Here is a 26,741-nt window from a genome sequence, read left to right as displayed (position 1 = left end):
CCTAAAATCTAGTTTAATGAGAATGAAATAGCACTGCACTGTATTTAAATTAAGTAATTTCCATTACTTTCAATGCAAACACACTTCTTTTCTGTATGCATTAGACTTAATTTAAGATTGTGCCTTATTCATGAAACCAAGTGCTTTGTTTCTGGTATGATTAATGTGTAAATATTACCTCCCACGTAAAGTAGGCGGTAAGCAAAATATCATTAAGATATGTTTGCCTCCACTTCCTAGTGATCACAGGGTGCACTTTTTGTATTTTAAAGAACCAATTCTGGGTCGCAGTGGTGAAGCAGTCATTTATTGTACCAGTTAAGTATGTCAAAATGCAGAAATCTGCTGCATCCTCCACATCTTAGTACTCTGAACTGGCATACAACATGGGGAACTGTGACATGCAATTTTGAATTCAGCACAAATTTTGTAGTCTCATTAGCACAGTCACCTCATTTGCATAATTCCTTTATCTAATCAACTGCTAAAACAATGCAAATGCAAATATACAACAGTAGACGCAATTTAGTCTTAGTGCATTCCCCCTAAATGTATTTATTTCAATGAATTTGATTACATTTTTCTTATTCTTTTCAGTTTTCATACAATTGGAGACTCAGAATAGAACAATTTTCCAAAGCTACATAAGGCCTCAACTTCAGAAAAAAAAAAAAAAAAAAATTCTCTAACTCTTACATGCCTATCCTGTCGGTTCCATTAGATGATTCTGGAGTAATACTAATTTTCCTTTCCGAATTAGCTTACCTGATGTATCCTATACATTTCAGTTTCCTTTCCAGCCAAATGATACTCACTCGAAGGAAGCTCAGATGATCAAGTTGAAAGCATAATTCTTTAGACTATTTTTTCTTTCCTTCTTTTCTCTCATGCATGCCGGCCTGGAACGTAAAACCTTGTCTTAGTGGTAATAGGTAGGGGACAAAATACCACGCCCTACATACTTGTCATTCCCAGTGAAGGTGAATATTATACCATAGTCAAACTTTTCTTTCTTCTTTGTTCTTTTCATCCACATTTCTTCCGCTGTTGTTTCCTTCTCTCTTTTTGTTCTTTTGTTTTGTTTTGTTTTTGTTTTTTTCCCCAGACCTTATTCCTTTAATCTGCTTCTTTCCATCGACATCTTAATGCATTTTTTTGCATGTCTGGTCCACTAAAAAGTCTAGCTGGTTCTCATTGACTTCATTGACACTATTGTAATTTGACACCCTGAGAATGTACAGTGCCGCACACATGTTTTAAATGATCATATTAAATATTAATATTTCATGTTTAAAAACAACAGAGATCCCCTCTATACTGTTGTTTTGCTCATGACCTTGTTATGCTCTGAAAAACTGATTTCATAATTTCAATTATTCATTCTTAAAGAATACTGCTTTCTTAGAAATTACATAACCTTGTTTTGAATGATCTGTTGTTTATTGGGGAATATATATATATATATGTATATTAGGGCTGTCAATAGATTATTTTTTCGCACACTTATCGTGAAATTAAGCATACACCATTTATCTTGTTTAACACATCCATATTGCCATCATTGCCTATATCCAGCAAAGTAAACCATCAGATTGAAGTGTGATTTTCACAAAACTGTATTTTTCAGCTTTTTTCAAGGTAAATTTAGATGCCTTTCCAAAAAAGAACACCAAATAACCAAATTATATGATTTCATATAATTCATACATTTATGTAGGCTACACCAAAGCACCCATAAAAAATCACAGCGATCAATACTGAACAGGATCACATCATGGGAGATGCCAAAAAAAAAAAAACTAAACCAGCCGCCTTGACCTGCATATATACTAAAGTACACAGCAACATACACAGGACAAATCCAAACATTATCCTGAATGTGTGTGAAAACAACAAGAATGTACTGAAATGTGTCTGTGCATAAATACAATGGGCCAGATTTACTAACAGCTTGCATCAGCGCAAACCCTCTTTTGGCGTTAAAAAGCTACTGTCGGGATTTACTAAAGACACACAATGCAAAATTGTGAAAAAGGCATGGACTGAGTTGTTTTTGTGGCTGACCTTATTGCATATGCATTTGTAGGAATTTCCCTTTCCGACGCCAAATTTATGTGATTTTAATTTATTATTTGTTATTTAAATAATTCACGCAACAGGATTTACTAATATTTGCGCTGTCAATTTACTGGTATTTGCGCCATTATTTAACACCCCAAAAAAGCATGTGTTAACCCATTTTGCGACATAGCTGCAATTGTTGCTGCTAGGAGGAGACATCGCAGAGAACAGAGAGTGCGTGGTAGAAGAGAGAAAATATTTTCCACTCGTATTAATTTCTTTGGAATGCCAGCATAGGAAGACGTTATCCGAACATATCATTTGCCAAGCCATGTTGGCATATATACATATAGGTGCTGGTCATATAATTAGAATATCATCAAAAAGTTGATTTATTTCACTAATTCCATTCAAAAAGTGAAACTTGTATATTATATTAATTCATTACACACAGACTGATATATTTCAAATGTTTATTTCTTTTAATTTTGATGATTATAACTGACAACCAAGGAAAATCCCAAATTCAGTATCTCAGAAAATTAGAATATTACTTAAGACCAATACAAAGAAAGGATTTTTAGAAATCTTGGCCAACTGAAAAGTATGAACATGAAAAGTATGAGCATGTACAGCACTCATGTTATGAGAGCCCAGGTTGCTCTGATAGTGGCCTTCAGCTCTATACCCCATAGATTTTTTTGGCCAATTAAGAACAGGGATACCATGGTCCTTAAACCAGGTACTGGTAGCTTTGGCACTGTGTGCAGGTGTCAAGTCCTGTTGGAAAATGAAATCTGCATCTCCATAAAGTTGGTCAGCAGCAGGAAGCATGAAGTGCTCTAAAACTTCCTGGTATACGGCTGCGTTGACCTTGGACCTCAGAAAACACAGTGGACCAACACCAGCAGATGACATGGCACCCCAAACCATCACTGACTGTGGAAACTTTACACTGGACCTCAAGCAATGTGGATTGTGTGCCTTCCCTCTCTTCCTCCAGACTCTGGGACCCTGATTTTCAAAGGAAATGCAGAAAATTTACTTTCATTAGAGAACAACTTTGGACCACTCAGCAGCAGTCCAGTCCTTTTTGCCTTTAGACGCTTCTGGCGCTGTCTGTTGTTCAAGAGTGGCTTGACACAAGGAATGCGACAGCTGAAACCCATGTCTTGCATACGTCTGTGCGTAGTGGTTCTTGAAGCACTGACTCCAGCTGCAGTCCACTCTTTGTGAATCTCCCCCACATTTTTAAATGGGTTTTGTTTCACAATCCTCTCCAGGGTGCGGTTATCCCTATTGCTTGTACATTTTTTTCTACCACATCTTTTCCTTCCCTTCACCTCTCTATTAATGTGCTTGGACACAGAGCTCTGTGAACAGCCTCTTTTGCAATAACCTTTTGTGTCTTGCCCTCCTTGTGCAAGGTGTCAATGGTCGTCTTTTGGACAACTGTCAAGTCAGCAGTCTTCCCCATGATTGTGTAGCCTACAGAACTAGACTGAGAGACCATTTAAAGGCCTTTGCAGGTGTTTTGAGTTTGAGTGTGGCACCAGGTGTCTTCAATATTGAACCTTTTCATAATATTCTAATTTTCTGAGATACTGAATTTGGGATTTTCCTTAGTTGTCAGTTATAATCATCAAAATTAAAAGAAATAAACATTTGAAATATATCAGTCTGTGTGTAATGAATGAATATAATATACAAGTTTCACTTTTTGAATGGAATTAGTGAAATAAATCAACTTTTTGATGATATTCTAATTATTTGACCAGCACCTGTATATAACATGGCTTGGCAAACGATATTATATATGTGTACTTGTTTGTCAGATTACATGTAACAAGTTGCGTCTGTGTCGACCCGCTCCTGATGAGAGCATCAGATCTGTTTATTTGTGTCCCAACGCTAATTTACTCTGCTCTTGGTAGATTGCATTGGTCAATTGATTTGACTGTGTCTGTGTTCTTTAATTTGCATGTCAGCAGTAGATCACATCTTTACTTTGATTGCAATCCTCCTCTATCAAAACTTTCATAGCAAGAAGCTGGTTTGCTTTATCCAGCCAAGAAACAGTTTTCATATAATCTGACCATTCCGTTCAGACAGGAACAGCGTGATGCTGGAGGGCTCGCGCTCTTCAGATACAATGACAGAAAATGACAGAGAGTTTGTGTTTTAAAGCAAAACCAGCACTGGAATTAATGATTCTCTCTGCCTTCTCTGATATAATCAGCATGGACTTTAAGATCATCTAACTGTGTGACGTAAATTACGTTATGATGCAATTTCACATGCTTCTGTAATTTTTTCGCATTAAATGCGTCAAATAATTTTAACGCGTTAAGGATTTTGAATTAAACGCATGCTTTAACGCATTATGGTTGACAGCCCTAATATATATATATATATATAAACTTTTTTAATGTATTTATTTATTTATTTTTTATTAATTCAGACCATTATTTAAATGTTTGGATATGCATAAAGATATATTACAGTAGAGCTTAATAAGTTTCTGAGCAAAATGTGAGCGTAAAGTGATATATGTTGCCTTACCTCAACACTCCACCCCTTACATGTGACCCACCCAACATGACCCCAGTCATACACTCTGACCCTGCCAGCCTAACCGGTGTGTGTGTGTGTGTGTGTGTGTGTGTGTGTGTGTGTGTGTGTGTTTGCCAGCATGTTTTTGTGTACCTTAGTATGCTTGGATGTTTGTGTGTGTTTAATATTCCAGATATATATTCCTGTGTGTGGAAGTATTGAGTGTGTTTATACACTGTTGTTATATTTGCTTATTGTATGCTCATATAATTCTTAAAATAATTCAGTTATTTCTATCATATATTGAAGGATAGATTTTGTTGTTCAGATCAGATGTCAAGCTCTTGCACACACGCACACACACATACACAGGTGTCAGCTCTTTAGTTCCAGTGCAATATGGTCCACGTCTCATTGCTTCTCCATTTCACTCTACAGTCACATACAAAATGTTCAATTGCCCTGACTGAAATTACAAATTGCTTGCACTAAAATGTCTTACATTTCTGAAGGGTCTTGCAGGATATCTGTGTTGCACAGGAGATAGTTGACTTTTAGCCATCTAGTGAACCGTTACAATGCTTAATCGTCTGAATTATGCAGATTAAAGTCATAATTTTACATTTTAAATATATATTTTGACATGTAGTTATAAGGATCATAATTATGTTTTGAGAGTTCAATTTGAGTGCACACTGGCCTCAAAAAGTAATTGCACACTTAATTGAAACTTGAATATGCACAGATAGCAAAATATCAGACATTTATTGTAAAGAAGGACAATACAAACACACTTTTCAAGCAACACATTTTACTAAAAGAAAATTGATGGGTTTTAAATGAACTCTCATTCAGTATTTAACTCAAAATTTGTGTCAATAAATAATATTAATTTGCAGATATCAATTTTTATTTGCAGATTTTGTTTCCTATGCAATGAAATTCATACATTTTTAGGTGTGACTTTTCCAAACAATTTTTTTGGGGGCAAGTAATATTCACTAACCATTAAAAAGCAAAACTTAGTTGTGTTTTCTGCATTATCCCAACAGTTCCAAAAACAAGCAAAAAAATAAATAAATAAATAAATAAATAATGCATTATTCATGTACGCTTTGAGTTTGAAATCAATTTGCAGTTTACACAAATACCCTTTGTTTCTCAGTGCTCCCATCTGGAATTTAACACAATTTAACAAAAATAACCAGCAATGCTAAAACCTAAATACACTTGTGAATTAGAAACAAAGGGGATTTTTAGTCAAATGTATTTAAAATTCACCCTTTAACCTCTTTGTATTTGGCTTTTTTGAGCCATTAGCATTATGGGTCATTTACATGAATGCCTAATCTTAATCTGAGTCCATCTGAGATTATAATCCTGTTAGATGAATCTAATGATGCATCCATAATCCTGTCGACTGACGAACAATAGCCGTGGAGATATCAGCAGTGATATGCACCCCCATAAATCCTTGCGTAATCCCTCAGCCTACAGACCTGCTTTAAATAAAGTTATACAAAAGTACCTTTTTCACACGCTAACAGAACCACAGAGTATCGCAAAATGTCGGCAATGAAAACGCACCCACTCCAACGCCCCCTGTATATGGTGGGGATTAAGTTTTAATATGATGGGCTTTGATAATAATTCCTCTTTGATACTTAATTTTTCCCTATCAAAATAAAATGATTTGCATACTCGCATATTTTATTGGGCATACAAGCAAAGCTTGTAGAGTGGGTGAAGGGAAATGCATGGCAAGTGTTTCTAATCAAGGGCAGTTTGTATTTTTCTGTATTATTTTACATCTTATGTTGGGCAGGAAATATAGCATATGTCTTATAAGAGCACTTTTGCATGATTGCTAAAATCCTTATGATTCAGATAGGTATGAGAGCCATTAGAACCAATTATATGTCAAAATTGTACAAATATAAACACATAGAATCGCTATTTCATTACCTTACTAGGTTGTGGGTGGTATGGAATGAACTGTTGTAAAAATCACAATTTAAAGCTGAGGTGTGTAAATGGCCATCAGATTTTACTTCAAGACAAACTACTGAAACTATGATTTACTGCTTGCTATTACCGGTCAGAAGTAGGTGGTATTATGGTGGAGGGACATTTTCTATCCAGATGGCATTTTGAGGGTAGATTGGACACAAACTGAAATTGAGCAGTATTTTAAATGTATGTGCTAAAAATTCATCTGTTTTTTAGGTGTATCATGGCATATAGAGCTCTATGAGAAGTGATTTTGTGATGTCTTAAAGGGTTGGTAAAACGAGTCAATTGGTTGGTCAAGATTAATATTGTTGCCGTGAAGATAGTTCTGGTTGGGAGGATGATATCAGAAAATAGGCTGAAAGAACATCATGGCGAAAGTGTCTGTTGGGATGTGTGTGAATGTGTTTGTGTGTGTGGATCATGAACTGTTGAACCCAATCAGATCAGAGCAGACTGGAGGACATGGAGTTCAGTTACCACATTGATAGAGTCAAAGGAGAGCACATAGTCCATCCACGTAGGCCATCCATAGCGCTGCCTTCACCTTCTGACAGCTCTAGATGGAGCTAAAAAAGTGTTTAGCTAGAAAACACTCCAGGTTAGAAAAGATTGGCTCAGTGTTCTTTCAAAGGTCAGAAGAAACTAAAGTTGTGATTATTTTCAAAGTCCGGTCCCAGATATATGTCTTGCTTGCTGTGTTCAGAATACACAATATCAGTCCAATTTTGGCAAAGACTAGCATGTTTTTTTGGTCCTCCACGACAGGTTCCGTCACATCTGCGACATTGACCAATAGGAGCACAGAAGCTCTTCCATACACAGATTTCAAACAGGGAGAAATGAAAGAGATGCTAGGCAGTGTTGCCAAGTCCGTAGTTTTTCAGCGGAATTGGGATACTTTAACGCCGTTGCCGTGGGTTGTTTTTCGTGTTTGCAGGTTGAAGTGACCCCAAATAACATGATATTTAGCCCCTGGAATGCGCATTTTACCAGGGGAACCCCACCAAAAACATGGATTTTTCTCCTTGGAATGCAATTTTTACCAGGGAACCCCCACTGTTTTGGGCTAATTTTGAGTAGCAGTTGGGTGGGTTTTGTTGTGAAAACCTAGAAACCTACTGCTAGATGGAATTATCTGATGAAGGGAAGGTTCGTGGAGCTATGGCAACAATACTCCTGCCTTTATGATGTTTCCTCGAGGGACTACCTCGACAGAGTGAAAAACAATATATGATAGCGGAGGCGCTTAAGCAACCCGTGAGTACTAGAATTACCATTAAGCTAACATGCCGCTTCGGTAACCATTGTTTGTTTCCGGAAGTCAGTGGCTAGTTCCGCCTTTCAGTGACATTACGCACATCGTTAAAGATGACAAACGATGATCGGTCAGGAAGCAACGTGTAGTCTGACATGTTTCTTGTCCATGGCATGACAAGAATTTCACGAGTTCGTTTCCTCATAAAATCTTTAAGCTAATAAGATTAAACGTATTTGGCTTGCTTTCCGCTGTGGAGGGGCTCGAGGAAGCAGCTTCAACTCGTGCCTGGAAGAGGAGTGCGATAGATGAGATGCCTAAATTATGTAGTGGAGTTGGGGAGGTGGAGGGATATCGAAACAACTGATGCCAGAGCAGGGTGAGTAGCTGCTTATGTGCTCTGGTCGTAATTGAAAGATTAGGGTTCCCTCCTCTTGAGATTATGTTTGAATTTCACTAATTGAAAGATTAGATGGGTTCACTCCTCCCGAAATTACGTTGTGAACTTCACTTAGAAGTCAAAATCACATATCTGACACCGTGACTATCGTAACAGACAAAACTATTGTGTAGTCTGAACCCGGTGTTAGGGGTTTGCTTATGTTGCCTTAGGGCCAGTTCACACAGAACGCATTTTTCCATTCCGCTGTGCTACTTTTCCATTGTTTTTCAAAGTAAACACACGTCAGATGGACATCGTTAACAATTGTGCTTGTGTCTCCCATCTTTTTGCAGAATCTTGTGCAAAACACGTATCTAGACTTTGCTGCTTCTTTTTTTCGCTCCACTGACCGGCGTCTCGCATTTTTAACCGCAAAAAATGCATTCTGTGTGAATGACCCCTTAGATTGCGAACTCACTAGAAATTATGTCACTACAAATCGCTGTCAGCACATATCCAAAGTATTTATGCCATGTTTTCTTGTGAAAATATCTGAACATCCTTAAGACAAGAGAAATTTACTTGAGAAGCACAACTGCATAAAATAGTGAGACTTTTTTCAGTGAATATTTCTTGAACGAGATTTTACACCATTGCCGTTTATATATTTACATTTTTTTGTACTGCAAAACAAGCCAAAACTACTGATTAATAAAAGGACTTTTTTGTTTTGTTTAGGTTTAGCTTTTCAGCATACAGTTCCAGAAATGTCTTTTTGGTTGAATGTTTAATCTTCTCATGCTTAAAAGAACTGTACGGTTTGAGGGAAATAAATAAATCAAATGATTGAGCTTACATGAAAGCAAACCACCCACATAGAGAGATCAATGTGTTAATATGCAGCAGATTGTTAAAGATGTCTCACTGGCAGGTTAAAAAATATTCCCTTAAATGCAACGTGAAGGTAAAAAATAACATAATTGTTTAATCGCTGAAGACATGGATTACATGCTTTTCTAAGGTTTGTGTATCTGTAGATATTTTATGCAACCATTTATTTATATCTATACATTTTTTTAAAGTCTATACAACCTTTCTTCTTTGCATTATTAAGATTGATGTAGATTATTATGTGGTGGAATATTTCATTTAGTTCATGTTTTGAAAATAAAGTGCAAAAAATCAACAAGATGATTATGACCTTTTCAACAGTGAATTACGGCAACAGCAAGCAGCTGAAATTCTTTCATAGAAATAATGGCAATTTCACAGTAGAATTACATGCCTGATGAAGGTAGATGAGCCGTTTGGTGTGGAGCCACGCTAATCTGAACAGTATTTTCTAAAAGTCATGCATGGTTGTACAGATTTTATACAGATATTAAAATAACAATTCGTCGTCAACAAAACGTCCTGCAAGATGTGCTGCATGCGAGTATGCAACACCCATATGTACACAAAGACACACATACTGTACATCTGCATGAATCTCTACTCTCGTTCTCTGCCTTCATCCTCTTTTTGTTTGGCTAATCAATCTTGTATCCATATTTCATGCCTGCATTTCTCACGTTGAATTGTCTTTTGGTTTATTTGCATTCTCTAACCCAAAATCCAAAGGCCCTAAACTGTTTCATTTCACCACAGTGATACAGTATTTAAAAGGCTCCTTAAGGTCTTTCTTTTTTTTTTTTTTGTCTGTTGCCTGTTAATTAATGCCATTCAATAAACGATTCCCCTTTGCCATAAACCTGCCACACAGTAATGATCGGTGTCACTTGTGCATTTGTTTTGTCTAAATTTAAATGCATTTAATTTAATTTTGAATGTGTGTGTCTTTTGAGTATGTTTTCACTTGGGCTGATTGTGCGTGTGAAAGTGTGTGAATGTAGGACGTGCTTGAATGGACTTCATTTTATGTGTTTTCATTTGGTTCTTGTATGTGTTGGTTTTGCGTGTGTCGCTGTAGAGCACACTCAACAGCTCTTGTCTTAGTTAAAGACCCTTTCTCTTCTTTGTGATGTACTTGTTGCTTTAAAGGTGCATCTACCCAGAATTCCAATGACATAGAGCCTGAAAAACAGGTGGACAGCACTGTAAAGATGGCAGGCGTCATTGCGGGAATCCTCATGTTTGTCATCATTCTCCTGGGCGTTCTTCTCACCTTCAAACGCAGGTACTGCTTGCACACGCACTTTTAGCTTAACATTACAATGAATAATATAATGTATGCATATACAGTTGCTCATGTTTGAATGTACAGTAGCTGAGGCACATTTCTTTTCAGGGGAATTTGAGGGTGTTAGTTAGCATTGCTTTTGACATAATCAGCTTTTGTGTCTCCTGGTGAAACATGCACACTGGCTTTCTTTCATTACATCACTTCCTCTCACCTACTTTACCGCCCACCCCCCAACACACCCCCTCATGTCATTGTGCCTTACAAGAGCCCACCACTTCCCATAGTGCCTCTGCCGTCCCTGCCGCACACCAGCACTCGCACAGCTCTGCACTCCTCGTCTGTCTGTGGAACAGTTTATTTAGTCTAGGCAGGAATTACGGGGGTGTTTGTCTGACCTGCTATTTAAGGCTTGAACCCTTTAAATTGAAGTCAAAACTAGAGTTTGAGATAAATGGGATGCGGCTGAAAATATCCTGTCAGCAATAAACTGACATTTCAGCCATCAATAAACCGATATTTGGCCATTTTAAGATTTTTCTGGACTTTTTCTGTCAGTTACAAAATCTATCTGCAGTCTTGTCCACATTGTAAATATATTGATATTTAATAATAAACTTTCTGTTTTTAAATATTTTAGTGAATTTTCAGTAAATAGTGTTAAATATTTTAGAAATTGTATACATACCTCATTTTGCATTATTAATATTTCTGAATATATTATATCATAAATATACTACATTGTAAGTGTTGTCACAATACTGGAATTTCTAACTTCAATACGATACCTTGACAAATATTAACACTTAATACAATTTTGGACACCACAGGGAAAAACTGCAAAATATACTGCCATATAGATATTTTTAATACTATATCTTTTTTTTGTCCATGCATTGAAAATCTAGTCAATCAATATTTTCAAGCTTCAAAAAGTACATGACACATCGTACTAGTAATCCATATGAATGGAGCGGTTTAATCCAAGTCTTCTGAACAGACACGATAACTTAATATGATGAACAGATTTTAATTTTGACACATATAAACATTGATCAGTTACCATTACTATTATCTCACCTAAATGTTTGCTCACTCAGTGTATTTGTGTTTTTACAATGGGGAAATTTTGTTTACACACAGCACACAGAAGCTTGATTTCAAACTTTGAATTGAATTTAAAAAAAAATACAAGTAAACAGTCAGTAATAAAACGAGATCAAACAACCAAATTACAAGTAGTTGCAAATAAATACAAATAAATACCATAGAATACAGATACAAATTATACAAACAGTGCATCAAGATTTTTATATATGTCGTAGTATTCAGTTAAGAAATATTACAGAAATCAAATGTAAAAACACTGGATAGTCTTCATTATAAAAAAAAAAAAAAAAAAAAAAAAAAAAGATTAATTGTTGCAATTAAAGTTACAAAACTTTCAAGTAGATTCAAACTACTAGATTCATAATTGGAGAAAAGAAACAATATAGTATGTGGCGACCAGGGCGGGCGAGAGCCGTGAGGGAACGGCGCGAGGCCGGTGGCGCGAGTGTTAATGAGCTTCACCTGGGAGGCGCACCGGCCTTGAGTCCCTCACGGAGGAGCTCCGGGAGCATAAAAGGAGGAGCGACTACAGTGAAGGACGAGAGAGGACCAGGCCTGGACTTTATGTTATGTTTTATTATGTTTGTGTGGCCGGCAGACGTCCGCGAGGGTCTGCCGGCATTACTTTCGTTTTGTTCTTTGTTTATTTTGGAGATTAAACTTTTGTTGAACGTTCGCCGGTTCCCGCCTCCTTCTTCCCACATTTACGAACATCGTTACATTGGTGCCGAAACCCGGGAGGAAGGAGGGACATGCTGTCGAAGAGCCCTCGCTGCTGAGGGGGATCGCGGTGCTGCGGAGTTCGGGCAGCGCGGGAGTGTGTGTAGACCGCGAGAGGCTGCCCGAGGCGGTGGTGCTGGAGCCTAGTGACAGGTGGGACGGAGAGCTCGAGGCTGTGCCCCTGGGACGAGGTGGGGTGGCTGCCGTCCAAGAGGGAGCGGAGGAGTCGCCGCCGTTTGCCGTGGGCCGGAGCCTGCTGCCGTCCGCCATAAAGGGGAGGAGCAGGGAACGGGGGACTCGCTGCCGGCTGCCCTCAGTCCGGAGGAGCCATCGCCGGCCGCCAGGAGGCGGTCGAGGATCGGGCCGTCCACCGAGCGTCCAGTGCCACCGCATGGCACCGCGAGGAAGAGCCTCCCGGCTGGCTGAGGACCGAACGGCAGTGTGTCGGGGAACCGGACCAAGAATTTTTTTTTTCTCTTTTTTCCTCTCTCCCCTCTCTCGTCCTGTCGCTCCCCTTGCTTCCGTCTCCTTTCTCTCGTCTCGTCTGTCCTTACCCCCAGGTGCTGCGGCCGCCGAGACAGGCCCCGGGGGGGAGTAGAGCGCAGTCTCGGGAGTACCCCCCGGCCTGCGAGGGGCGATGGGGGTATGTGGCGACCAGGGCGGGCGAGAGCCGTGAGGGAACGGCGCGAGGCCGGTGGCGCGAGTGTTAATGAGCTTCACCTGGGAGGCGCACCGGCCTTGAGTCCCTCACGGAGGAGCTCCGGGAGCATAAAAGGAGGAGCGACTACAGTGAAGGACGAGAGAGGACCAGGCCTGGACTTTACGTTATGTTTTATTATGTTTGTGTGGCCGGCAGACGTCCGCGAGGGTCTGCCGGCATTACTTTCGTTTTGTTCTTTGTTTATTTTGGTATTAAAGTTTTGTTGAATGTTCGCCGGTTCCCGCCTCCTTCTTCCCGTATTGACGAACTTCGTTACATAGTATTTAAAGTTACAAAAGTTATTCAGTCTAAAAGCAGTGAGTGATTTTCTCTTTTCCTTTTGTTCTTTGATTAACAGACTGCAGCAGGTTTATTAGGCTGCTGTCACTTTTTGACCTAATGCTCAGATTCAATATACTGTTACACAGTCCTTCTTGAGTCCTTACTTACTCAAATCTTATTTATAATTGACTCATACTTATCTTACTTATAATTGGAGAAGATATTTTAACATTTGAAATACATGGATTACACATTTAAGAACCCAGCAAGCAATTTTGCATTTAAAAGACGTCTAATAGTCCAAACACAGCCCTGACGTCTAGGCTAAAACAAGGCAAAAACTGGACTGTCAGTGAAAATTTAACCATAGCCCAAGAATAGACTAGTCATCAAAGAATAGACTAGTCAAAGAAATGAAACCGAATCACCGAAGTCACTGTTGACTTTGCTTACATGATGGAATATCATACATCTTGCAAGTTATTTTGGAAAAAAGGCATGTAACCAAATTCAACGTTATTTGGACTAGAAGTGGGTTACTCATTTCGGACTATACTGGGTCTATAGTTAATTGAGACGGTGAAATGGTGTCTATTGCATGCTGGGAACCGATGGAAAATTCTTTTAAAAAGTTAACATCCTTGAAAGTCATTATATAATTTGTACATTGTCCAGTACTACAAGGGCAGTAGTAAATTAACTATAGATCACACCCGAATCCCACTGTGACACACCATTCCTGTTTTTCATGGCATAGTTGAGGTCCACACTCATGCTGCTTTACTCAAATAGCTGATTAAGTTGACCACGTCTTAATGCATATTAGCCTAAACCTAGGACTTTTTTCTTTTCTTTTCTTTTTTTTTTAACCTGTTTGATTGTTCACAAGGGCAAGGTGATGACGGGACCTTATAGAGTGCCAATACGAGCCACAGTCGGAAATACAATAGTGTTTAAAACCACCAGCTAAATCATTAAGCTCTAATTACCATGAATTGTAAAGGAGTGCTTGACAGCACCATTGTTAATGCATCACTGTCTGGAGCAGTGCGAATTGAAACTTAATGATAGATCTCGCTATTAAAAGAGCGGGAATCAAAAGGTTAGCCGTGAATGGCCTTAGTAGGTGTTCATCTTTCACAGTCGATGAAGGAAGGGCACTTCTATTCATAAGAGGCAGAAACTTGACGCTTGAATATTGCAATAATAGCTTGTGCTTTTTTGTCAGGTTTCTGATGCGTGGGAGTCACAGTGGCAGAAGTTATATGCAAATACATTAGTTCTCCAAGTCTGGATTCACATAAATAGCTCAGACTGTGGTTGGTTTGAAAACTTTACAGCTATCATGCATACATTTAGACACAAGTGTATTGTAGGATTGTGCTCTGAACCCTAGCAAGCTGCTTCCCTTTATGCTATCTATGTAGGCAGCTACCTTTTAAGGCAGTCAGTTAGAGTTTGCTGAGTTAGCAAACACGAAAAAAATATAGCACACGCACATATTGGGCCCTATCATACGCCCGGCGCAATGCGACGCCAGGCGCGTCACAAGTGTTTTTTGCTAGTTTCAGCCCGACACAGTTATCGTTTTCACATCCAGCGCCACATTGTTTAAATAGCAAATCTGTTCGCCCATGGGTGTGCTGGTCTGAAAACGAGGTGTGTTCAGGCGCATTGTTGGCGTGTTGCTATTTTGAGGCAACTGATAATGACGTTGCAGTATTTTTTTATTTTTGTTATTTAAAGGGCGCATTAGTAATACGCACCCATAGACGGGTGCACAACACGTGTACACTCTGCTTGTTACACACACAGGGACGTGCAGCAGCACACAAACATGACAAATATTAAAAATAAAAAGATTATTATTGTGTCCTGTCATAATGGATAGTAATTGCATGTATCAGAATTACCTTTTTGCAGTAATGACGAAGGAAATTGGCTAATTATTTGACCAATCATGGCAATACACACATGTATTTAAACTGACTCATCAGGTTGAGGATGTCTGTATTCCTCCATGTAAATAGCAATCCGCCATGGTGCAAGTGCACCTGGCTTTTAAAGGGAATGGGAGATGAAACTCTGATTGGTTTGTTGCATGTTATGCCATAAACACACCCATAACTCATTAAGAGAATAGGTGTAACCCTTTTGGACCATGTGCCTGACTCGCCAACCATTTTGTCTGTCATTAAACAAGCAAAAGCACCTTTAGACCATATGCTTAGATCATTCAAATAGGACCCATTGGATTAGATATTTTTAGTACCTTTTAAAAGTAGTTTTTAATTACCATTTTAAGTACCTTTCTGTACTAGTGAAAGACTAGTATATCAGGCAGTGTTGCAATTCTGCATCTTGTTTTCCACCTCAGTACAAATTCAGAAATCCAGTTGTAACTTTATTTTCTGATTATCATGCAACAATGTCATCTATGTTCAGTTCGCTGTTTAAAAGATTAGCCATGTCAATAGATAACTCACATTTTTTGTTTTCAGATATGTCGAGGTGAATTTTGAGTAAATTTTCTGCTGTTTAGGGAAGCATCTAGGAATATGGAACCAATTCCAGGGCACTAGAATTGTACGTTTTTAGCATCAGAGAACTGAAGAATTCAATTTGCAATGATTGTAGATGTCTGCTCTCTAACGCATTTTGTTTTCAGGAGAAAAGACAAAATTGCTTATCCCTCAACTTCTTTTGATCATTCATATTTTAGCCACTGACACCAGCACTTAAGTCAGGCGATGATGTCTCATGCATTGCAGCATTTTACATGTCTTTCAGTCACCATGAATTATTTCTGTGGCGTCAAAAATGCTTGCGAGCTCATAAGCTATGCTTTTTTATCTCTCAGAGCTTGTGTAAAGCATGTTTTTTTTAAGGCAGGAGAGATGGACTTCATTTTTAAACTTATAATACAAGGATGAATGGAGTGGACAAGCTGAGTCTAATGGCAAATTGATGTTTTACTTCTTGGTAATAAAATGTCCCCTCAGGCGTCTTTGACTAAGCTAAGATAGATTGTAATTAATAATGGATGGCTGGCATATCTTTTAAAAGTTGGAATTGTAGCTGCCGTCTTGCATTGAGTCACAGGAGATTTGGCTCTGGTGCCGTTCAGTTTGGATACCTAAACATACATGCACTGGTGAAGGTACTCCATGAAGTCTAATGTGCTGTTTCACATTTCCGTATGCCACCTGTAATATGCAATAGGCCATATTTTTCCTTGTATAGCTGTCAAGAACAGGTCTAGGTCACATTTCAACCCAAATCAAAGTTTTTTTTAATAAAATAAAGCCTATTATGGGCTTTTTTTTGCATTGTGACAATTTTCATGATGATTAAAAACATTTTCTCATTACCGTAATATTTTAATGTTAGAATTGAGAAATTCTCATTACTATGGTGATTGTTATTAGATTGTTTATTAATTTTTAAATACTCCAGAATACATTAGCACTTTACCATTATCATGCATACATTAATATTTATCATTTATATATACAGTATATTTTAAATATTTATATGTTAATATTTTTCTCCACATTACCTTAATGAGAATTAGATGTTTTTTGTGCTGCAGTAATGGGGATTTCATCCTAATTAAAAAAAAAAGGAATAGCTCACTTCATAATATAAATTTCCTGATAATTTACTCACCCCCATGTCATTTATGTCTTTCTTTCTTCAGTCGAAAAGAAATTAAGGTTTTTGAGGAAAACATTTCAGGATTTTTCTCCATATAGTGGACTTCAACAGGGTTCAACGGGTTGAAAGTCCAAATTGCAGTTTCAATGCAGCTTCAAAGAGCTCTACAAGATCCCAGACAAGGAATAAGGGTCTTAACTAGCAAAACGATTGGTCATTTTCTAAAACAAACAAAAAAAAAAATGTATATACTTTTTAACCACAAATGCTCATCTCTGCAATGCGCCACGTGTTATGTAATCACGTTGGAAAGGTCATGCGTGACGGAATGTTTTCCTCAAAAACCTTAATTTCTTTTCAACTGAAGAAAGAAAGACATTAACATCTTGGATGACATGGGGGTGAGTAAATTATCAGGAAATTTTAATTCTGAAGTGAACTAATCCTTTAATTGTCTTGAAAGGTCTTTATTTTTCCTTTTCCTTTGATTTTAGGGTGAAATGTGACCGTGACATGTTCTTGACACTTCAAAACTAACCTCACGTCAGATGTATACTGGTCATTTTGCATTTTTAAGGTGTACTGGCTATGGTGCATTTTTTTTTTTTTTTTTATAAGTTTATAATGTAGATTGATGTATAACAAGTGCTAAGCTGAAACGTTTATATGAGAGGCATGGGACAACGTAACATTTCCATCTCAGCTCTCACTGCTCACTCAAGCTTCTCCATTTCAGCTAGTCAAAACTCACTGAGTTGCATGCAGCGCAATATATACACTCACTGTTTGGCCTACCACACAGAAAAACCCTCAGATGCTGTATTATATGCTGTGAAGTATGAAGAGGTGATGTTAGTGTGTGTGTGTGTGTGTGTGTGTGTGTGAGAGCGTATGTTACTTAACCTCTAGACTCATACCCTGTCTTTTATTTCTTCTCCTCTGGGCTACGTCTGCTAGAGAAATCCACACCTGGAGAACTCTAAGTGTGGGGTATTGTATGTTTAATTCTAGCCACAGTACGCATCCTGAGCCCATTTGCACACCATTCTGTTTTATTTGATCCCATTTGTGTCATGTTATACACGTATCTTCATTTATTTTAAATAATTTTTTTAGCTTGTTTTTGCCATTCACATTTTGGCACATGCACGGAAACTATCATCTTGATTTGTTTGTATTAGTGATTAAATATAAGCTCTGTTCCCAAACCTAGTGAGCTGCCTCACTGCCTGCTGCCTACTTAGCCACCTGCCGTCCAAAACAGATGATTGATTTGGAACGTTGTACGCACGCAATAACTCCATGCGTCGTACAGAATGTTTATTTCAAAAGAATTTACCATGCGATAATCTAAATAACCTACAATAGCTAATATACTTTATTCAATACTGAAAACATTGTCAATTTCGTTGCCATTTTATTTTTTAAATGAGCTCATGATGCATTTTGGGATTGCATTGAATGTATACTTGAGGTGAAGGACACATCAACGACTCGTTAAAAATAAGGAGTCTTATGAGGCAGCATCTGTTGAGCATCCTTAAAATGATGACTCCGTAGGCAGTAGGCACTAGGTTTCGGAGCAGAGCAATGGTGGTTGTTGGTGTTAATTGTGAAAGTATTACGCTTTTGCTTGCTATCAGTGTGGCCTGTGTTTAATGTGCTTTTTTCTGCATTCTCACTCTTATTTTAATTGCTTGTTGTTGTGCATTGTCGCTGTTAAATGTTAGAGAAATCTGCAGTGATTTGTGCTGGGAAATTTAAGGGCAGTTCAAATGTCACTACATTACCATATTAAAATAAGTTTAATTTCTCTAGCGAATCCTGTTGCCTGTTAGATCACCTTCTCATAAATAGCATTAGCATATGTCCCATGGTGCAACAATTACAGTGAAAAGGGCACTTCATTTGCTCTTGTTCGCTCAGAGAGTGGCTTCAAACCACACTTTATACAACAATCCGGGCTAGCTGGTAATTATTCCTCTTTAATACTGTCACAACCCTGCCTCGTGTGCCGCACTACGCCGTTAAGCTAATATGTTATGTTCATGAAGGCAAAGGATGATTACTCCCACGCCAAGCCACCTACACAGCCAACTGTATAGAGGATTTGGCTTAAAGCTTCGAGGTTGCCAGGTCTTTTCTGTAATCTTACAAAATCCACACAACTGCAACATTACTGAGAAGACATTATAATGGCAGTGCTTAGGGTCGTTTGGCTTGGATTACAGAGGGCAACAGTACCAGGTAAACGATTTATGGTTTATGGTACATTTTCTTGTTGGAATCGTATAGGGTTTAAAGTGGCTCTTGGAAACCGATGCGTTGTGGGTTTTCTTTTCAGCCTGTTAAATAGAATGTTGTAGCACCATAAATCAATATTAAAAATAAGGTCTCTTTGAAATCCTTAAATATAACAGCACTGAAATATTTATAGCAATATTCCATAAGCTGCCATGCATCAGCCCCTTTTATTAGCAATTTCTTTCTTTTGATTCAAGGCTCTGAAATGCTATTTTCCTGAAAAAAAAAAAAAAAAAAAAAAAAAATCAAATCAAATAATAATAATAATAATAATATTAAAATGTGCACTTCGTATAAATCTAATATCTAAAATGTTTGAATCTGCACATACACAAACAAAAATTTGGTAGCACTATAATGCATTATAAAAGTATTTCTAATGCAATATGTCTTGTAATGCATTTTATGGTCTCATGAATAATTGAAACCACAGTCATAATACATTATAATACTTATGTTATGCCTTTAGAAAGTATAATGGATTACAACACATGACAGACAACCAATTTCAGATGTAACAAGGAATCTAGAAATATTATAATGCATTTTAACTTTGGTTGCAACAGTTATAATGCATTATGAATACCTTTACAATGCATTATAATGTACATAAAGGCTTTAAGTAAAGTATTACCAAAACTTCCTTTTGCACAAACAAAAGTTTCAGGGCTTTTTCTGTAAATTTCACTTCAGAGGCTCCGTACAGTACTTTAGTCATGTTTTCTTGCAAGTTAAAGTAAAAGTTTTTTTCCACAATTATTTATTTCTACAGTACAAAGAATCTGCAAAGACAGTGACGTATTCTCTGTTTTTATTGGCTAACCACTTCGCAGGTGAAATAATTATCAGTGCTTACTGTCAGGTAGAATAATTGGCTCTGCCCCATCTTTCAGTATCATCGTCTTTGCAGGCTCTTTGTGACAGATTCATAGAACAATCCACGCTGAAATGATCTGCTCTTGTTCCGCCTGAACGCTTAAACACCTTGTTAAAAATAAACTTTCCTAACGTTTGGATCCTTCATTTGTGCAGAACCCTATTATTCCGAAATATTGAGGAAGATTGGACTTTTTATGACATGACCCCTTTAAATATACCTTCAATCAGATTTCCTGGTTTTGGATCCGTTTTGCTTTTTAGCATGAAGCGAGAAGTGCATAAGAGGCATTATCTGATTCCAGATCGGTGCTTCATTGCTAAGAGTTCTCTTGAGGTGCAGATATATTATATGTGAAATATAGTGGCTTATGATTGGCCCTGCTGAAAAAAAGATGGATGTGATGATTCAGTGTGTAATCATATGCATAGGCAGCACAGCTATTTCACAAGGTGTTGGTCTATTTCTACCTTGGTCAGCATTATGATGGAGCGATGAGGGAGTCGATCTTGGACAGAGTTCGTTCGGACACCACTCAGTTCCAGACCATTAAACACCCACCCACCCACCCACACACACACACACACACACACACACACACACACACACACACACACACAGATTTCGGTGAGGCCCTGCACTCAACACACGCTCTTGCACATCTGTGGTTTCGATCAATGGCAGGCCCAGACATAAAGCAATTTGACATAAATAATAGATGATTGCTACAGGAGGGCAATGTGATAGCATAAAACACCATATTTTTATGTTTAGTTTCATTTACCGTCAGACTGTTTTGCTTTGGATTGACTGACAGACTGCCATTCTGACACCGTGAGCTTCATGCTTTCTAATCCTTATCTCCACTTTTTTTTTTTTTTTTTTGCAGTTATTCTGCTTATTGTACATATAAAATACAAGAAGGTTTATATCAGTAGTGCCATATTCATAATTGTGACCGCACAGTCTGTTTACAATGTCTACCATATATAATTACTATAGTAGCCTAATTGTTATATTGGAATTACTTTGTAGTGATAGATGCCTCTTTTTTACATTTGAGCCCCTGACAAACTCTCTGCACAGCCCTGTACAGCCTATATTAAATCCAATTTTAAATTTAATGTGCTTAAAGTGTGCACCAAGCACTAGGAAAATACAAGTATCGGATCAGGACTATATATATATATATATATAGTATATATATAGATATATATACTATATGGTATATATATGGTATATATATATGGTAGTTGGTGTATGGTAGTATAGCACATGGTCTACACCAGTGGTGTGCGGTGGTGTTTTAAAATGAGGAATGAATGAATGAATGAATGAATGAATGAATGAATGGATGAATGGATGAATGAATGAATGGTGCGTTTTTATATAGCGCTTTCATATATACTACTGTACACCCAAAGCACTTTACAATCATATCAGGGGTCTCTCCTCATCCACCACCAGTGTGCAGCATCCACAGTACAATGGCGCCAGTCTTCATTCAGGCCGTTTCGCGAACGCAGAACGCGCACAAAAACAAGAGGCAGGATTTATCGCATGAACCAATCATATCCAATCATAGCGCAATGGAGGTATTGCCTCCTCTGACATGACTTTCCCCCATTCATTCTCAATTACCCCCTCACTTAACCCACCGCACTCTTTGGGGGGGCTGTTATAAGTCAATGAGGGGAGAGGAGGCATGCCTCCCGCTGCTAACTTCACCTGCGGGTGTTGCTGTTGGACAGTGTTACTTTATAAAATGAATGACATTAACACCTTTTTATGTCATTTTTTTTATATTTGTGTTGTGATATTTTAGTAATATCAATTATTTTCTCATCCAGTTTTTTTTAAGGAGACACTACCTCCCTTGCCTCCTTGGAGGAAATGCCCCTGGTCTACACCATGTAAATTCCATAACATTTGAACATGATAATCATTCAGTATTGTGGTGTATAGCAAAGTACCAGGGTATTGCCATCTGATATCATTATATAAATAAAAATAATATTATAATACTTCTGATATATACATTTTTACTTTTGAGGACGTCATATTTTGGTACTCTATCTATCTAGACAGACAGACAGACAGACAGACTTTCAATAGAGTAGGTGTGTGCGTCTATCCATGTGTGCTCACTTCCTCATGCTTGTCAGCCGACTGTGCGTATGCTTTCAAGCCTGAATGGACGAATGAACAATTTTATGATCTAATAAACCACAGCGTCTTTTTTACAGTCATTAGCTGAAATAAAGTTGTACAAAATCTTTGGCAGTTTATTAAACAAACCAACCTTTGTCAAGTTAACAAACATTTCTTGTTTTCCCTCCCTTTCCCATGTGAAGTCACAATACAGGCGTGTGTATCACACTTTCTCCTCACACCAGAAATGATGATAAATCATGGGAGAGCCCAAAAAATAATAAAGAGGCCACTTATGCTGCGAGCTCCTCGCAGTTCTACTCTATTAATATTTATGGCCACCTTCGCCCGCCGTGGTGCTCTTCACTTCGCTCTCTTTTATTAATATCATCAGAACAATGTCAGCAGGCCATTTTAAAGGGCCATTGAGATGAAATGGCCAAAGATGGATGCCCCCGCTGCATATGCATGCCGCCGAACGCATCGACCGTTTGCATCTGTTTTAGCACCGTCAGCCTGCCGCAAAACACATTTGCCATAACGGCCCATATCCAAACTGTGTTTTTATTGCCTACAGAGAAGTCACAGGGTCATTAAATATATTTACTTTGGTGCTGCTTTAGCGATAAAGCGAGCAGTTTGGGTGCTATAGCTTGCTTTTATGATACAGGAAGCGTACAGGCGGGAATTTAGTGTGTGTGTGACTTAATGCAGCTCTGTGTGCCAAAGAGTAACTCTGACAGGCTGATGCATGATTATATGTATGTATTTTTGTAAAGGTTTGTGCTAAGTGGCAGGTTTTGAAGATTATTTGCAAATCGTTAGTGTGAAATACAGGATAATAACTTGGGCTAGTATATGATTTCTTAAGCTTGTTCATATCATCATGAAGCTTTATACATGGTGGGAACTTTTGAAAGACATTTGCATATTGTTCGCAGTAAATGCGATAACTCAGGCTGAAACATCATTACTTTGATAGGTTTGTTTTGTGCAACAGTAAATGTCAGATTGCGAAGGATATTTTTATAATATTAGTGTGAAAAAATAAACTATTTATTCCTATTATTAAAAAAAAAAATGAGCAAAGTGTCTAAATTTAAAGGTTGTTAGTCAATTGTTAGCGTGAAAACATGCTAATAACGCAGAGGCTAATACACGATTCATTTAATGGGTTTGTTTTAGCATAAAGATTTGCGTGAAGTGACAAATCTGAAGGTTATTTGTGATTTGTAAAAAAAAAATAAAAAATATCTGGAAGATTCGTTTCAGGAGAAGGATAAAAGCAGTGAGTGCAGTCAGGAAGCAGACAGCCACAAAGTCACTAATTGACAACTTCACTTGCATGTCATCACCAATGTTACAGTTAATCGAATCGCCATTAACACACACCATCTGGTCTTTATTATCGTATCAGGCTGCTATTGCTGTCCTAGCGTGCCGCATGTCATCTCCTCCTGTCTTTACCTGGAAAGAACCGGTCCACAGAGACGTCAGCACTAAGAAACGTTGATGACAAGGCCTCATTTTGGAGTAGTAAAAACGCGATGTGTTCGCCAACTGCTTTTGGTGTCTCTTGTCCTCCTCCTTTTTCTTTCTGTCTCTGTTAAACTTGTAACAGAAAACAGAGCAACAGTATGTCTGTGAATCACCCACCATTCCTGTCCACCCCTTTAGCTGTCCAAACACACTCCCACCAGTAGGGTAAAATGAGGCTAAAGGCACACTGGGGTAAAAGGTGCATTTAAAGGCACACCTTTAAAACACTAGATGGCACAAAAATTCACCTCGGCACTTTTAACAACCACTTTTGACTGTGCATGTGGAAATTTGTCTGATCCTTGACGTGATCACGGACAGCAACGCAAAGTTGATTCTGCGCTAATTTGATCTAATATTTAATGTTTTTAAAAGTGTTGTAGATTTATGTAGCAAATGAGAATCAATAAAATTGACTATTTTGAATCAAAGGTTTTGTTAATGTTATTTTTGTTCAAGGTAATTAAAGCAACAGTTTTTCAATGATGGAAGAATATGTAAAAGTGTGGTATTTGGGGTAAAAAGCTCACCTGCCGTTGCGGCGAAAGGCACAATAATTAATATCATAATAACCGGCTGGCTGACTATTCCATTTGTTGACATGACATGGTTAGATTCAGATGATAAATATCATATACTGTATTAAGTTGGGAGTCCACCTTAGAGATAACCACCATATTTATAATGAAACCATCATATTATATCAGAGAATAAAATATCATAATTATTGTTATTACTGTAAAGCTATATAATTTGATCACTTTATTTGATCTCATTTAATGCTTTAAGAAGCTTTACTTTTTAAAATAATTGTATCTGTTTTTAAAATCAACATATTGTAATGACAGTGTTTATTGAACAAAAATAAACAGAAAATAGTACAAATTTGTTTTGAACAAGTATTAACTATTATTATTAATATTTAATACTTTTATATTAATATTATTCAAACCATCTTACTTTAGCTAAAGTATTTGTATCAATACTTTGTGCTTTTTGGCCCATGCTGGTGAGCCTTTTACCTGTGTGTGGGGTAAAAGGCCCAGCTTGCCACCTCATTCACTTCATACAAGTTTTTAAACAAAACAAACCATTTATTTTCACACAAAACCTGTTGCTCCATCAATATTCAATACAAATGTGTATATTTTCTGCAGTCATACACTATGGGAGTAGTGAAAAGCACATTTTTGTTGAGGTGTGCCTTTAGAACCCTATATGTATACAGTATACAAACACACTTCCTTCTCTTTGTTCCTGTTCACACATTTTTTTTTTTTCACTTGAAGGGGAGCCAGATGTGCAGTTTCATACATTTTCATTTATTGCTTAATGGTCATTTTACTATTACTAACTATCACTGATGCAAAGCAACATAAATTTACCTGAAATGATGTGTGGCGCTCTTTTGTTTAATTAAACATTACGTAGTCATTAGCACATGAAACAGTAGCAAGTTTTTGCTAGTTTTAGCATTAAATATCTCTTTATTTACAATACTGGTCACTAATCAATGTGTTTGTCTTTTTTTTTTTTTCTTTGTTTTGTTTTTATTTTATTATTTTGTGATTTTTTTTTTTTCACTGATACTTTCATATTTTAATTTTATTATGTTTTAACTGATAATGTTTTAATTTTCTTTTTCTTTTATTTTATTTTATTATATTTGTTTATATATATAATTTTTATATTTATTTTACATATTATATTGATATTTTATTTTATTTTTTGTGATATTTTCACTAATCCTTTCATATTTTATGTTATTATGTTTTATTTGACAATTGTTTCATTTTCATATTGTTTATTTTTTATATTTTATTTGACTTATTTTACATATTCATTATTTTTATTTTATTTTATTTTATTTTGTTTTGTGCTCATCTTGCTGCTCCAGAAGAAATGCGTATTCCTACTCTTATTACCTGTAAGTAGCATTAAATACAGAACATCTATTCAGCAATCCCTGTCTTAAATTTATGCTTTCCTAATAAGTTCCTTTACCACTTTCTGAGAAGTATTTTAAAACTTTCTTAGTTCATTAAAAGAAAAAGGTGAGAGAATAAAAGAATTAAATGAAAATCAAGTTAGAGTTAAGTGACAATTAATCTTAGGACCAAAAGTCTCTTGACTTTGCCATGGCGAACAAAGCTTTTGGAAATGAAGAAAACTTTATTGTGGAGTAAACTGTTGAGTCAGTTTTATACCTTATCACACTTTGCTTGTGCAATGTTTTAACTTCGCTATTCTTCCATGTTCCGACAAACAAAGTAATTTTATGTGCTATATACCTACAGTTTTCCAGTTCGCATTGAAATATTAGCAGGCCTACAGTTATAAATTGCCCTCATGTGCACATAAATTGATGTGGCTCCACTGTTATCTTATTCCCTTTGGTCTGCAGACTCCACCTCTACTTTTTATTACTTTTCCGTTACACTTAAACTATTTACTATTACCTCGACTGTTATGCCTGCCTCAGCATTTTACTGTGCGGGATTGTTTAATTTGCACTGTGTGCAACAGAGCCTAGCTGCAGGATGTTTACCTCACGCGTTAAAGGATTTAAAAGCTCAGATTCACAGTCACAGGACTACTATGTGCATTCTCACTGCTCTCTCTCCGCTCCTGAAATATAGATGAAAGTGGGAACACAGCCAGGAGGAGCTCTTTCAAAAGGATATCATCTGAAGGGCATAGACAGACAGCTACAGGCTAAAGCTAGCCGTGACGCCAATATATTCCCCAAATCTGGAGAGCGAGTCCTTCTCGGTTTCGATGGGGTTATGTTATGGGCATAATTAAGTGATGTTTTCAGCTTGCACGTTGAGGTCATCACATTCGGATTTAGTATTGCAATCAGCGATCCACTTTCGCCCTTGCCCATTCACAAACCGAGTTAACCATTAGCAAAGATCTCGCACATTGTAAAAGCTTTGATAAAAACTTACAATATGT

The 26,741-nt window shown here is 37.4% G+C and overlaps 1 protein-coding gene across 13 annotated transcripts in view; it reads left to right on the top strand.

The window, feature by feature from the left end:
- ptprt (protein tyrosine phosphatase receptor type T) overlaps positions 1-26,741 on the top strand; it is a 321,273-nt gene that overhangs the window by 225,244 nt on the left and 69,288 nt on the right. For 3 of the 13 annotated variants that reach the window (XM_048199075.1, XM_048199072.1, XM_048199082.1), the window contains exons 14-16: positions 924-980; positions 10,305-10,440; positions 17,870-17,902. In XM_048199075.1, coding sequence (XP_048055032.1) covers positions 924-980; positions 10,305-10,440; positions 17,870-17,902 — 226 coding nt within the window. Of the gene's footprint in view, positions 1-923; positions 981-10,304; positions 10,441-17,869; positions 17,903-25,680; positions 25,711-26,741 lie in introns of all 13 variants that reach the window. The other 10 variants (XM_048199083.1, XM_048199080.1, XM_048199085.1 and 7 more) reach the window with 7 other exon arrangements.

The sequence above is a fragment of the Megalobrama amblycephala genome, linkage group LG8, assembly GCF_018812025.1.
Source record: "Megalobrama amblycephala isolate DHTTF-2021 linkage group LG8, ASM1881202v1, whole genome shotgun sequence".
NCBI lineage: Eukaryota > Metazoa > Chordata > Actinopteri > Cypriniformes > Xenocyprididae > Megalobrama > Megalobrama amblycephala.
The sequence above is the reverse complement of the archived record's forward strand: the minus strand, read 5'-3'. Positions and strand labels throughout refer to the sequence as shown.